This window comes from Rana temporaria, chromosome 3, assembly GCF_905171775.1.
Source record: "Rana temporaria chromosome 3, aRanTem1.1, whole genome shotgun sequence".
Classification (NCBI taxonomy): domain Eukaryota; kingdom Metazoa; phylum Chordata; class Amphibia; order Anura; family Ranidae; genus Rana; species Rana temporaria.
Window position 1 is genome coordinate 398,873,748 of NC_053491.1, and position 16,054 is coordinate 398,889,801.

General features: G+C 41.2%; 1 protein-coding gene across 1 annotated transcript in view; it reads right to left on the reverse strand.

Annotated features, from left to right (window-relative positions):
- Nucleotides 1–516: 516 nt before the first annotated feature.
- Nucleotides 517–16,054, reverse strand: part of ANTXR1 (ANTXR cell adhesion molecule 1) — a 267,298-nt gene continuing 251,760 nt past the window's right edge. Inside the window, exon 18 of the mRNA XM_040345902.1 lies at nucleotides 517–3,050. Within this exon, the coding sequence (XP_040201836.1) occupies nucleotides 2,775–3,050 (276 nt within the window). The 3' untranslated portion in view covers nucleotides 517–2,774. The remainder of the gene's footprint in view (nucleotides 3,051–16,054) is intronic.

Sequence of the window (16,054 nt, forward strand, 5' to 3'; positions counted from 1 at the left end):
AGTAAATATGTCCACAATGTTTATATCCCCAATACCACATTGGCTATGCCCTCGTGCGTAAACATGGATAGGTTAATTTTGCACACAAATAACAGAACATATGGCCTGTATAGAGGTTGGAAAAAAATTGTAGAATTGTCCTATTATTGAGTATCAGTGTAAATTAATTTTCATGTATACATACACATTAAACATTCCCATAATCAATAGAAATTTGTTCCAGGATTTCCAGCCCAATTAATGGCAAAACAAAAAAAAAACACCATTACAGTGGCCATGAATTGTACATTAAAAATGTTTTCCCCACAAAGTACCAGACATCTTAGCAATAAAAATCACAACTGCTAGACATGAATATGAATATAAACCTACAGAGAGCATCTTTCTAAACAAGGATTTACATTTATAACTTATGGAACAAATGCAGGATTGCTAAGAATTTCCTACAGTACACTGTCACCATGTCACTGTGTTTCCATCTGTTTTACATTCAATTTTCCTTTTCCACTTTCTGTACTATGTACTCAAACTCTTTATTGCACACACTTTACAATAGCTAAGACAAAAAGTAATTTCTGTGTTATACAATAAAATTTGCTATACACAAGAGGATCCATTTTGGTCTTTTCATATGGTCATATCCTTAGAACATTATATGCTCAACCAACATGTATAGCGAGCCAATGAATAATGGTGTCATCTTTGCTGTATAGGCAGGGAACAATGGTAAACTGGCTAAAATGTGCCAACATGTTGTACTTTCACTGGCAATGGCAGTTTTTCAGGGTTTCCCACTGTGGTTGTTTCAACCCCATGGGCAGTTATTATAAAGCCATTCTAGATTTGTTAGTATCCTCACTTTAACCCCTTTTATGCACACTGCTTCTTTTTACTGTGCTTGCTTGTTCAAACAAGGTCAATACATTTTCCTACAAAATACCAAAACTCCCACTATCTTGAAAAGGTCACCATTCCATGTCATATCATATTTAGCTCATTAAAGCCCAAATCTATGCAATCTAATCCAATGTTGAAATGAAATGTCATTAAACATATTTTTACAAACAACTAGCATAGATACCCGAGACTTGTCACCCATATGCTTATACTCGAAAAAAGGGAGGATCAGAATTCTTTGACATTTAACATATTTTTATTTCCACTTTGTATTTACTGTATCTGGTGGCCCAAAGTTCAGTGTGAAACTGCAAGGAAAAGATGAGCATTATTTGAAGTCTATTCCTGGCTCACTCTTCAACCCTTATAAAATGAACAGGTTGCTAGGGAAGCATCTTGGGCATAGATTCTCCCTATGGTCTATAAGGATCTATATTGCCCGACCTTTTGTACCAACCAATCCATTTCAAAACTGATAAGCTGATAAACCACAAAGTTGATTTTCAATGAAAGTCAATGAGCCAGATGCTGCAGAACACTGAATCCTCCCCTAACCTTCAAAAGCACCTGGACAATCTCCTTATATAGCAATACTTATATTGTCACGATAACAGCAAAAGTGCAATAGTGGCAACAAAGTTATCCACAGAAGAGACACATCATAAACATGAACTAACCTCCCTTTAAGCAATGCCCCAGTGCCCCAAATAATATACTACAATAAGTGATTTAATCTACATAATAGCTACTTAAAAAGACAATGCAAGTGTATACATGCTATAAACTATCCCAAGTTTCCTCTTTGACAGAGGGTCCAGCAACGCATTGCGAAGCTCATATTTTATCTGTTATAGAATCTGCCATGGCAGTTTTTTTTGCAAAGGTCCAGCCTTCTACTATTCAAAAGTCTTACATATAATGGAATCCCCTTCTGTGGAGATTATATATGTCATTATTTTATTTGTCCCTCTTAATCAACTGTCTCTCTGAAGGCATATACAGAGGGAACAATTCCTATTTGTTTGCCAGAGTTTCAATCTTCATTGTAGTCAACATTTTGTTCTTTATATATCCATGAGATTCAGATGTAATTAATTTGAGAAAAAATCTCTATTTCCTCAAGTCAGCCATAGGCATCAAAAGTTGTTCTTTCTTTCAATTTTTTTTGCCTAGGTGTGCAAAACATAATGTAAAACATCAAATAAAAGAACCTGGATAGAAATGGAAAAACTAATGTTTCATCAGATCTAGTGATCATCCATCAACCTAATGTGTTCTTCAAAAAAGGTTGTCCATTTAATCTTTGAAAGATGATAAGGCCACGTGGTCAATAAGATTCTTCTAGGAATTTCACAAGCTAATTAGTTTGCTTCTCTGTTCATGCTCTCTTTGACCTTGTTCCTTGTCATAATGGTGATTAACTTTCTAATACTGTATTATAAAAAAGAATGGAAGCAACATTTAAAGTGAAACTAACTATTTAGCGGATGACCACCAAAGATGACACTAGTGTTCGTTTTGCTTGTCATCAATAACTGATTTAAAATAACTCAATATGCTTCTCTTGGCATTTGTGGAAGAATATATAATTCATATTCTCTGTATAATTCTATCCAGCTTCATGGTTAAAGCAGTCATAAGAGTTGTTTCATATATAACCAGATGTGTTGAGATGGTATCCAGTAACTTGCAGAATCTTCCGAAAGTATATAAATCCACAAGGAAATTTCACTTAGTTCTAGCAAAAGTGGTTAAAACAGTGGTTTTGGTCAATAGCTGTTCTGTCCAATTGTTGAACTTCACATCCATCCAAGAAAGAAGAACTTCTCAAAATGCATCTCCAGCCAAACTGGAGATGGAACTTTGTACACAGAATTCTAAACTGAAGGACGTGGTGGTGGTCTGTTGGGTGGTGGAGCTCTCATTGGAGGTGAGGCTAAGGGTGGTGGAGGAAGTGAATTGGTTGGGGAAGGTGTTGGAGGTGGATAGTTACTTGGTGGAGGAGGTGGAGTTGCTGGAGGAGGAGGGGTATATATTGGACTCTGGGGTGGAGTATAGATTGGACTGGATGGTGGTGTCAAAAGAGGAGCATTGTTTAATGGATATCTTGGTGGCATTGGCTTCTTTTCTCTTGTAAAATTGATGCATCTCCCCTAGAATTATAGAAAAAAATAAAAAATTAACATGTGAATACTTTAAAAGAAAACAAATTTCAAATTGGCCAAAATTAAAAACACATGTATTGAAATAGATATGAAAGAAACTTCCTGGTTATAATGAAGAAATTGTTTTAAAATTACACACTTTAACAAATCACACATAGCCAAAACCCAAACCTGAAGAACTATAAGACTACTTTAAAGTACATATACAGCCAAACCTGTTTTTGTTTTTTTTACTTTTGGATTCAGCGGGGAAGAGTTAAATAGGAGGTCCAGCCTCCCCACTAAAAATGTAAGTCAGCAGCTACAAATACTGCAGCTGCTGACTTTTAATACATGGACACTTACCTGTCCTGGAAGCCCACAATGTTGGCACCCCAGCCGATCTTTGAATGGGCTGTCGGGTGCAGCCGCCCCCATTTCTGTTAAGGGTACCCAGCACACAGCTGGTTCCCTACTACACATGCGCGAAGTATACTATGCTTTGTAATTGGTCAGGAGGAGAGGGCCAAACTACCAAGAGACCGGGCAGGGGCCCGGTCTCCCGGAAGTGGGGAACAGGACGTGGCACCGGAAGGGAGGGAGAAAAATAAGTGGAATTTCCACTTTTGAGTGGAACTCCACTTTAAGAACATCAGTGAAATTTATTATTTAGGTAAGTGAATTTACTCTCTTGATTTGCACTGATGTTCACTTTCACTTGAAATGAAGTTGAGTGAATATCCAAAATTTTAAGTTGTCACCAGAACAGGGGATGTCTTATAATGGGGACTTTTGTCCCATTGACAACTCTCTAAGAGGGCATTTACTTCCCTTGAGGAAAATTCCTCTCACTTCCTAGGAGTACAAATTCCTACTGTGTCTACAGAACAGTAAGTAAAGGTAAATCTCTCCAGTTGGACACAGATGGCAAGACAAGATGGGCCAGATCCACAAAGAAGTTACGTTGGCGTATCTATTGATAACTTCTAGGATGCTCCGGCGTATCTTTGTTTTGTATCCACAAAACAAGATACGCCTGAATGGGGGCTAGATCCGACTGACGTACGTCTTAGTACGCCGTCTGATCTTAGGTGCATATTTACGCTGGCCGCTAGGTGGCGCTTCCGTTGATTACCGCGTAGAGTATACAAATTAGCTAGATACGCCAATTCTCAGAACGTACGTGCATTTTTTTACGTCGTTTACGTAAGGCTTTTTTTCGGCATAACGTTACCCCTGGGTCTATGAGGCGTAGGCAATGTTAAGTATGGACGTCGGCCAGCGTCAAATTTTCCGTCGTTTACGTCGTTTGCGTAAAACGTTCGCGAATAGGGCTTTGCGTAAATTACGTTCACGTCGAAAGCATTGACTATTTGCGACGTGATTTCGAGCATGCGCACTGGGATACCCCCATGGACGGCGCATGCGCCGTTAAAAAAAACGTCATTTACGTAGGGTCAAGTTGAATTAACATAAAACACGCCCACATCTTTGTCATTTGAATTCCGCGCCCTTACGCCGACACATTTACACTACGCCGCCGGAACTTACGGCGCAAATTCTTTGTGGATAAGGAACCTCCGCACTAAGTTACGCCGGCGTAGTGTATCTGAGATACGCTACGCCCGCTTATTTTTACACGGAGGTACGTGGATCTGGCCCGATGAGTTTTCAATTATTCCACTCTATTTAAAATAGAGAAATAAGCTTTCGATACCCTTTAAGGAAACTAGCTAAAAAAAAAAAAAAATCAGCCAGTGCGGGGCTTTTCCTTATAGTAGGCAATTATATTTCTCATTTATTAGGCCCCGTACACACGGCCGAGGAACTCGACGTGCCAAACACATCGAGTTCCTCGGCCAGTTCAGCCCTGAAGCCGCCGAGGACCTCGGCGGGCCGAGAGCTCCCATAGAACAATGAGGAAATAGAGAACATGTTCTCTATTTCCTCGCCGAGGTCCTCGTCGGCTTCCTCGGCCGAAAGTGTACACACGGCCGGGTTTCTCGGCAGAATTCAGCCAGAAACTCGGTCGGAAGCTGAATTCTGCCGAGGAAACTGGATGTGTGTACGGGGCCGAAGTTTCAAAGAATGACACCGAGAGTGTTCTTTCATTTGTTTTAAGATTTATTCAACTATAAAGTGCAGAGAAGGAGAGGTGTTAACCTACAGAAGTCAAGATTAGGATCTGTGTACATATATCTGATATTTTGTGGCGAAGTGACAAAACAAGATATTTTAGAACATAAAGTGATCCAATTTTTCAAATATAACAAAGTAATTTCAACTCTCCATTTCAAATAAAATCATGCTTAGTGTTACTTTGAAGGAGGTATCCTGAGGACATGTTGAGCTTAGCTTATGTTATTAGTAAGATGAAAACTAAATTAGGAGGTTTGCTGCAATATGAACAATATTGACTGTCAGCAGAGAAAGGGTTAGCCCGTGGAAAGCCGGACATGCCTTTTAGCTGCGTTCCAGAAATGACACAACTGCCTCGCACACTTAAACCAGCTGCTGGAACAGAGCAAGCTAAGCAGAGCCCAAATAAATTGCACTGAGATTTGAAAATATGAGAAATATATGGCAGATTGTTTGGCTGCACTTAGTATGGAAATCTGACTGTCAGCTGAGGTTCATGTAAGGATATTAACACGCTGTAGCAAGTTCTGAAGCTCATTGGCCGCCTGTATCCTATTCTAGTATGGAAATATATTGAACTACCGAAATATATAGATTTCTATAAATCTATGTAAATACCTAGTAAATGTATGACAATGGTTACTTTATATATCAGTCCCAGTAATGCTCAGTCATGGTTTAAAAACATGGTAAGTTCTCAATCATTTTTTAGTGAACCACAAATGTTCACGATGTGGAAGGGGGGTCTTTACTATATACATAGAGAATGTTTTCTACTGCTCATCTCTGATAGCCAACATAAGAAAATGAATACAACCAATTTGTCTAATATTTTGATAAAAGCATAAATCTCAGTTTGCACCCAGTACAGAAGGGTAAACATCTATGCAGTTTGGTGACTTCTCCAGATTTCTGTTTCTGGTATTGCAACATTTTCACAAAACTCCTTCATTTTTCACTCAAGCATCAATGATCATATATTGGGTTAAAGTTGGGTGATTCTTGATTAGAAGACCCCTAGTGTTTTCATGTTCTTTTAAATTGGAATTCTAGGCAGATATTTTAAAATCTCATTTTGGAATCTATTTATTAAAATTTTGTTTCAAGTTGTTCACGATTTTCACCCGTCTACAAAAGCTTCAAATAGAAAGTGGATGAATCTTGGGTGAAAACCTTGATAAATAGGGCCAGATTCACAAAAGAGATACGACGGCGTATCTCCTGATACGCTGTCGTATCTCTGAGATCCGTCCGTCGTAACTATGCGCCTGATTCATAGAATCAGTTACGCATAGATCTCCCAAAGATCCGACAGGTGTAATTGACTTACACCGTCGGATCTTAGGCTGCAATTCTAGGCCGGCCGCTAGGTGGCGATTCCATTGCGGTCGGCGTAGAAAATGCAAATGACTAGTTACGCCGATTCACGAACGTACGCTTTGCCCATCGCTGTAAATTTACGTTGTTTCCGTAGAGATACGCGGCGTAAAACTAAACCTGCCCTCTAGGTGGTCTAGCCAATGTTAAGTATGGCCTTCGTTCTCGCGTCGAAATTTGAAATTTCACGTCGTTTGCGTAAGTCGTCCGTTAACGTCGAAACCAATGACGTCCTTGCGACGTCATTTAGCGCAATGCACATCGGGTAATTTTAGGGACGGAGCATGCGCAGTACGTTCGGCGCGGGAACGTGCCTAATTTAAACGGTCCCGCCCCAATTGAATTAGGCGCGCTTGCGCCGGGCGGATTTACGCTACGCCGCCGCAAGTTTACAGGCAAGTGCTTTGTGAATCAAGCACTTACGCTGAAAACGTGCGGTGGTGTAATGTAAATGGGATACGTTACGCCGCCGCAGCGTAGCCCAATTCTATGTGAATCTGGCCCATAGTTTTCATTTAAAATTATTAAATATATTTCACATAAACCTAGCATTTGCATCTGAATCTTTCTTGATATCATCCTACTGTAATACATTGCAGAGCAGAACTGAGACCAATGGAAGAACAGTCAACACTGAGCCATTAAGGCTTCTTGATTTACAAGGTGCTGGTGAGCCTAAAACTCAACATGCTTAAAGCTGAACTCCAGGATAAAAAAAGTTTTGTCTATATATAAGATGCATGTGTATTCTTACTTAAAGCGGTTGTATAGCCTTTTTTTAAACTTTTACCTACAGGTAAGCTTATAATAAGGCTTACCTGTAGGTATAGAGAATATCTCCTAAACCTGTACGGTTTAGGAGATATTCCCCTTGCAATCATGCGCAGGGGGGATCCTCGGCTAAAGGACCGGCAGCCACCGGACCTTGCCAAATTTAAGTCTCCTGCGCGCATGCGCGGCAGTGACGACATCGCTGCTCCAGCCAATCACAGCGCTGGAGCGGCGATACCCGGAAGACACTCCCAGTCAAGATGACATCTCGCTCAGTGTGGACCAGGTAAGTTCTCTTCTCCTCGTTCCGAGGTAAGTATTTCATAATTAGCTAGTATGCGGTGCATACTAGCTCATTATGTCTTTTGCATTGCAGGTGTAAAAAAAAAAAAAAAATTGCATATGCGGGTATACAACCGCTTTAAAGTGTTTGTTACCCTTAAAAAAAACAGATCCTGTTTCCTTAAAGCATGTTATACTGCACAGTGCTTGTGCTGTGTAATTTGACCCCTTCTATCACATAAAAAACCTGGCTGATCCTGCCTGGTTATACCCTCCCCCTGTAAACTAACCACGGTTTATCATGGCTGCTGAGCTCTGACACTGTGGTCAGTTTTTGTGCCTCCCTCATCCGTAGCCCTGCTCTGTCCTTCTTTGTCCTCCTGCCCCCCTCCCTACCTGTCTGTTATATGTCAGTGCCCGCCCACCCCCTCCTCTCCTGCTGCTATCATAACCAAAATAAAAACCTCCCATTCCCTCTGAAACATAACAATATTTGTATGGAAAAAAAGGTCTCTATTTATATGGCTGTGTAAAACGTCGATGACGTCACCGTGTTCTTGCCTTTCAAAAGAACCGCGGTTCTTTTGAAAGGTCTGTGTGTACACTCGGGCGGCAAGAGATTCTTGCCAAGAATCTCGTTGGGAAAAACAAAGTTTTTTTCCTGACGAGATTCTTGCCTGTGTGTATGAGGCCTGACACTGATCACTCTTCAGGCCAGAGGTAGCGCCATCAACCTCATACATCTATTTTTTCCATATACCTAGAGCTTTCCTTGGAGAGCACATTAGGGGGGGGGGGCTGCAACCTTTTTAACCTAAGCGCGGAATTATCCTACCTTTATAACAATATGTGTCTCTGTGTGTGTGTCACATAAAAAATCTGCCAATCTGGTACCTATATCAGAGCATCTCCCAGCGCTCACGTGACTCCTTGGCTCTCTCTCCTCTCCTCCTCCTGCCGACATTGAGGGACTCCAGGACAGGTAAGTGTCCATTTATTAAAAGCCAGCAGCTGCAGTATGTGTAGCTGCTGGCTTTTAATTTTTGTTTTGGGCCGGAACACCACTTTAATGTATATACACATAGGACACATAATTATGTTGAGTACACCATAAGAAGCACACAATTTTTTGCATGTGTTTGAGGCTACACCAACAGTTTTTTTCCTTTTTCGGATAAAGTTTTTACATAAATAAATGAAAGCTGACCATTGTAGCACCCCTGTCAGTGTTAAATGGTCTATCTCAACCTTCTAACTGCTAAACTTGCAGGACAGCTAGTTCTGTTGAGGAACAGCAGACTGACTGGCTGGATCAACAGGTAAAAATAAAGGAAAGAAAGTCTAAAAAAAAAGAAAACAAATGCAGCTTCACATCTAAGAATTAGTAAGACACAGTATATTAAATGTTTGCTTTTGGGTTTAATGCTATTTTAAAGTGTATATGAAGCAAAACTTAAAAAAAACATTTTTTTTAGACAGAGCAGGACAGGATTAGCGCTCTTGTTGGGTTTATACTTCTATTCTAGGACTCCATTAGAGAGATCTGCTCTTACTACTATATGGCAGTGTCTATCCAGAAACTGTCAGGCCCCATACACACGGCCGAGGAACTCGACGTGCCAAACACATAGAGTTCCTCGGCGTGTTCAGTCCTGGAGCCGCCGAGGAGCTCGGCGGGCCGAGTTCTCCCATAGAACAACGAGGAAATAGAGAACATGTTCTCTATTTCCTCGCCGAGGTCCTCGTCGGCTTCCTCGGCCGAAAGTGTACACACGGCCGGGTTTCTCGGCAGAATTCAGCTCTGAACCGAGTTTCTGGCAGAATTCTGCCGAGAAACTCGGTCGTGTGTACGGGGCCTCATTCTATGCTGCATTCCCTAGGGTACCACTTTCTTACCCAGTCAGGAATAGGTACAGAAAGAAGACCAAGCCTAGTAAATCCCCCAGAATGGATACCCACATTACACAGAGAACTGTCAGTGATCAGTGATAGTGTATTCCCGCCCCGAGGACTGCTCTTAGCTTTTCACAAAAAAAGCTCTGATCCCCAGCTTCTGCAATGCTGCCAAATTCTGCACTCGAATGTCTATCTTGCAAGCGAGAGCCAAGCAATGCCTTTGGGGAGAAGTAAGGCATTTCTCTGGCTTTGCGAAGTGGAAAGCAGTGCTTGAGAGTTTGAACCATTTATCTTTATTCTTTAAATCCAATACATTTGCAAAGATTTAAAACCATCATACGTAGCTGCTAACACTTTAATATACTAATACAGCACATTTCTCTTATTTTAGACAAGTCAGGTTCAATTTTTAGCTATTGTGACAAACACATTTGGCTTGACATTAATACATTTCACAAATGTTGCATATGCTTACTTAATTATTATAATAAAGTAAATATTAATATATACACGTGGCATATGATATTTGCTGTACAGCAAAGTACAACTTATTTTAGTAGTAGTTTTAGTCTTTGGCTGTAGGGGACCATAGACACATTTTGGCAAATACAGTCTGCTTTTGCTGACCTCCTGAAAATGACAGTTTCCTTGCTACATTATTTTTATTCTCTTGCCTGAAACAAATATGCAACAAGTTAAGCCAGTGACTCAGCTACTGAAGCCAAGCATCTAGAATCTTCCAGAGAGGACTCCTGCCTCAATTGAGTCCACTTTAAATGCAACATTTAGATAATGAGATTAATACCAGACAGCAGTGCCAATCCTGACCTCCCTGGGGCCCTAAGCAAAAATCTGCTAAGGGGCCCTCTACGGCAACGAAAAATGGCTGTGATTTGCGCGGAATAATGGGCGTGGCTTACATGGGCATGGCTCAGAGGGGGTGTGGCTATAGTCTGAGATGAATGAAGGATTGAGGGAGAAAGAGGGAGCGAAAAAAGGGTGAGAAAGAGGGAGACACAGAGGGAGAGAAAGAAAGAAAGAAAGAGGGAAAGAAAGAAAGAGAGAAAGAGGAAGAGAAAGAAATAGGGAGAGAAAGAAAGAGAGAAAGAAAGAAAGAAAGAAAGAAAGGAAGAAAGAAACAAAGAAAGGAAGAAAGAAAGAAAGGAAGAAAGAAAAAAAGAGGGATGGAGGGACAGCAGGCCCAGATCCTACACCACAATAGAAATATGTGTATTCCAGAAAGTTTAACAAATCAGATAAAGATACTCCAAACACCTGGTGTTGGCGCTTCAATCATCCCGTCACCATGGTTGTTATGGTGTCAGGATGATTGAAGTGCATTATTTCTATTAACCACCTAAGGACCACCACCTAAGGACCACCACCACCTAAGCACCACCACCACCACCACCACCTAACCACCTAAGGACCACCACCACCACCACCACCTAAGGACCGCCTCCTGCACATATACATCGGCAGAATGGCACGGCTGGGCACAAGCACGTACCTGTACGTCCTCTTTAAGTGCCCAGCTGTGGGTCGCGGGTGCGGGCCCGCGGCGCGCACCCGCGACCCGGTCCAAAGCTCCGTGAAGGGATCCGCGGACCGGATCATCGCCAGAGTCCCGCGATTGGTCCCCGGAGCTGAAGAATGGGGAGAGCTGTGTTTAAACACAGCTTCCCCGTTATTCACTGTGGCGCTGTCATTGATGGTCTGTTCCCTGATATAGGGAAAGGCGATCAATGACGTCACACATCCAGCCCCGCCCCCTACAGTTAGAAACACATATGAGGTCACACTTAACCCCTTCAGCGCCCCCTAGTGGTTAACTCCCAAACAGCAATTATCATTTTCACAGTAAACAATGCATTTATATAGCATTTTTTGCTGTGAAAATGACAATGGTCCCAAAAATGTGTAAAAATTGGCCGATGTATCCGCCATAATGCCGCACTCATGAAAAAAATCCCTGATCGCCACCATTAGAAGTAAAAAATAAATTATTAATAAAAATGCAATAAAACAATCACCTATTTTGTAAACACTATAAATTTTGCGCAAACCAATCGATAAACGCTTATTGCAATTTTTTTTACCAAAAATATGTACAAGAATACAAATAGGCCTAAACTGAGAAAAAAAAATGTTTATATTTTGTTTGGGGGTATTTATTATAGAAAAAAGTAAAAAATATTGTTTTTTTTTCAAAATTGTCGCTCTATTTTTGTTTATAGCGCAAGAAATTAAAACCACAGAGGTGATCAAATACCACCAAAAGAAAGCTCTATTTGTGGGAAAAAAAGGACGCCAATTTTGTTTGGGAGCCACATCGCACGACCGCTCAATTGTCAGATAAAGCGACGCAGTGCCGAATCGCAAAAACTGCGTAATGGTCTGGGTCTTAAGTGGTTAATACATTGTAAAAATCTTATTACATTGTAAAAATTATTTGCGGGGCCCTACGCATCTTGCATAGCGTGCGTATAGGGCGGATCGGCTCTGCCAGATAGAAAGCAATTAGCTGCAAGTTTGAAAATTAGTTGCTAAGCTATTGCTAGACTTGTCAGGCTTCACAGGTTTGTTGCACAATTGCAGCGAGTCTGCATTGCATGACTCCAGATCAACTTTTTTTGCAAACATTCTGCAAATGTCAGTTCAGTTATGTTGTACAACAAATAAAAAAATAATACTGCCCTTTTAAAAAGATAATTCAGTGTGAAAAACAGCAGCACCACAAATATGAGCTATTACCACAAAAAAACAAGAAACAAAATAAAGGTGTGTTGCATTACAGTAATTGATATGAAAAATACTGAAAAAATATATAAATAAATAAACAGTCCAGAAAAATCAGTTTCTTAAATGGACCATAATAGTCAAATGGCAAACTCCATTATTCAACTGTGGATAAGGTTATCCAATCCCTTCACCAAGTGAACACGCCACCACCATAATAGGTTGGACTCTTACCAGAGAGCCTGGACCCTTTATAATAAGGGTTTGACCCTTCGTAATAAAGGGTCCAGGCTTTCTGGCAGTATTAAACCCAAAACAAAAAAACTAAATATTGCAGCTTATCATTCATTAGGTGTAGTGGCTGGACAGTAACACACCTCCTGCATATTTAGCATATTTAATGCCACTAACAAATTGAAGCCCAACTCCAGTTCACACTTTATGATCAGTTATAGCAAACAGGTTTTTCTCTTAAGGTTTTGCATGAATAAATAAAAGCTGATCATTTTATTCATCCCTGCCAGTGTTAAGTGGTTTGTCTCGGTCATGTAAACTGATACATTCTGCTGGAGAGTTTGGGCTGTAAAAATCATCAGACTTGCTGGCTGGATTACCAGATGAATAAAAGCCTAAAAAAAGGAAACAAATACAGCCATCGCATCTAAGAATTGGCAAGCTGCAATATAATAAATATGTGTTTCTGGGTTTAATACCACTTTCAAGATTCTAAACGCAGACGTTTTTTTTATTTTATTTTTTAATGCCACCTCCGTGGGCAGCAGCCCCCCTTATACTTACATGAGCCTCATCTCGATCCAACGATGTTGCACGAGTGCCTCTGCCTTTCTGGGACTCTCCCTCATGATTGACTGAGACACAGCAGCGGCGCCATGGGCTCATGCTGCTGTCAATCAAAGTCAGTTAGCCAATCAGGAGAGAGAGGGTGTGGTGCCAAACCACAGCTATGTGTCTGAATGGACATACTGGGCTGTGGCTCTGCTCGGGTGCCCCCACCATAGCAAGCTGCTTGCTGTGGGGGCACTTGACAGGAGGGAGAGGCCAAGAGAGCCAGTGCGGGATCTGAGAAGAAGAGGATTTGGGCTGTTCTGTGCAAATCCACTGCACAGAGCAGGTAAGTATAACATGTTTGTTATTTTTAGAGAAAAAAAAAACCAAGACTTTAGTATCATTTTAAGCCCATTCTAGGGTGAAACACATCAGATGGAGAAGTTTATCTATGAATACATACAGTATATGTATATAATACATTATACTGCATATATATGTATATAATACAATTGTTTTTGCATTGCATACATCATTTTGCATATACTTTTTTTCCTAAATGTCATTATCCCTAAAAAGTAATATAATAGTTACAGGCTGTTGTGTCTGTTGTTCCATCATTTGCCTGAGTTTACTTTTAATATGCAGCATATTAAATCAAGGACGACCAGCATATTTTCATTGCTTACTTATATTTTACCCCTTGAGCAATATGCTATACAGTATCTTATTACCATTCAGCCAGCAGAGTGTTTTACTGTACAATTGTGCCAAAACCACAAGATCACAATCAGAGTTCTATTAAGAAGATTCTCCCTGTAACCTTACAGAAGGTTAGCAATAAATGCTATCAGAAAAAGCCTGTGATCCAAATGTACTTCTGCCAGAGTTAGTGCCAGGGAAGTTACAGCTGCAGTGAAGGTTCCCAACCCTCTTATCATGTGCATCCCCAGATCAACTTTATCATTTACTATCAAATGTTTGGAAACCATTACTTAGAAAATATGAAAATAATGAGAATTGTGGAGTTACAAGAAAGCTGGGAAATTAAATGAAGAGGTGTTTGCAAATCACAGGAAAATCGTCTTAAGACTGAAGGTGTCTATAGTTTTCATTTCCATAACTAATCCAAAAATAGATTATTCCTCATTTGAGGGTAGAGGATGTAAATTAGTCATTTGTTTATACCCTTGGATCAGCTGACTTTTTAAACCCTTAGTTTATTTCACAGATTAAATATTATCTTAAAAGACTAGTACATTATCTTGAGAATAATTACCCGGTTCCTCAACTCCATAAATCCATAATCCATAACAACAAGTGAGACAGGGTAATCACCGTGGACCACACTGGGCCCCACACATTGACATTGCATAATAAACAGTTGAAGTATCTAACAAGTACAGTTACACTCAGACTGACCTCACACACACTCACACGCGTTCACCCAAGCATTCTCACCCTGTTTCCTAGCATAAAATAAAACTGTGCGTATCAGAGTTCGAGCATGGATTGTAGGTATAAAGTCATTAAGCACTCCCAATCTGGAAGGGTTTGACCCCAGCCGACTGCAGGCGGGAAATAACTGTTGTAACCAGTTTTCTAATATCCGGGTAAGACATGAGCACCTCCAGAGGTGATTCAGTGAGCTCCTGGGTCAGACCCTCGAATTGTGCCCGTGCTGCATGGCGTAATAATAGATACTTGTATAAGAATTTATCCATTACCCCACTCCGTACTTTTAGGTCCTCAAAGGAAATAAACGTATTGTTGACAAAGATGTGGGAAACATGTGTGACCCCTCAATCGGGTCCACCACAGAGAATCCAGGTGACCCAGGAGCTCAGAGAAGTTGGGGTTTTGCCATAGGGAAGTTTTGTGAGATATCCCATCTGAATTCGTGAGCACCCCGTTACCTTCATGCCAGGCTAACCAGTTGATTTCTACTGGGAAGCTATGGGAGCAACGCCTGGGTACAGACCTGTGTAGGTCATCAACCAGTGATTCCCTAGAGCCTACCAGAGCAGTCAATAGAGCATTGGAACAGGACGAGGAGGCCTCCAGGAACCAGTCATAGACATATGCAAGCTGAGACGCTATAAAATAATGTCTCAGATTAGGACAAGCTAGTCCTCCATCCAGTTTAGCAACCTGAAGAGAGGCCCTAGCAATTCTTGGGTTTGACTCCTGCCAGAGACAGGTGGAGAGGAGCGAGTTAATTTTGTTAAAAAGTTTCGGTAAGTATATCATCTTAAAAATATTCACGCGACCAATCAAATTAAGTGGTAAAGAGGGCAAAGTACGCAGCCTGGTCTCCATATGTGTTATAATTGGGGAGTTTCAAAGACAGGTCCGCATTATTGTGTATCCCCAAATACTTAAATGTATGTTGGACGGACAATTTAGATGCAGAGAGGTAGGTATAGTCAAGTGTAGGTCCTATAGGGAATGCCACTGATTTGTCGAAACCTACCCGTAACCCGGAGACCTTCCCAAACTCCTCCACCACACCCATTAGGGAGACAAAAGACTGCTCAGAACAATCCAGGTAAATTAGGGCATCATCTGCATAAAGAGAAATCTTTTCAGAGATGGAACCATAACAGATGCCACACACCTTCGCCGTCTGCCGCACCGCCAGAGCCAGAGGCTCAATGGCCAGAGCAAACAGAAGCGGCAAGAATGGGCAGCCCTGCCTGGTTCCCCTCAGCCGCACCGCCAGAGCCAGAGGCTCAATGGCCAGAGCAAACAGAAGCGGCGAGAACGGGCAGCCCTGCCTGGTTCCCCTCTGCAAAGTAAAAACATCAGAGACATACTTAATAGTGCTTATCCTAGCCCTAGGGTTGGTATAGAGTAAACAGACCCACTGAATGAATTGAGAGCTGAAGCCCATACGATACATGGTTTCCCAAAGGAAGGACCAATTAACAGTATCAAAGGCCTTGAGCACATCCAAAGATAGCACCAGGCCACTTTTTTGTCAGTGGCAGCCCTATGAATGTGCAGATAAAGCCAGTGGATGT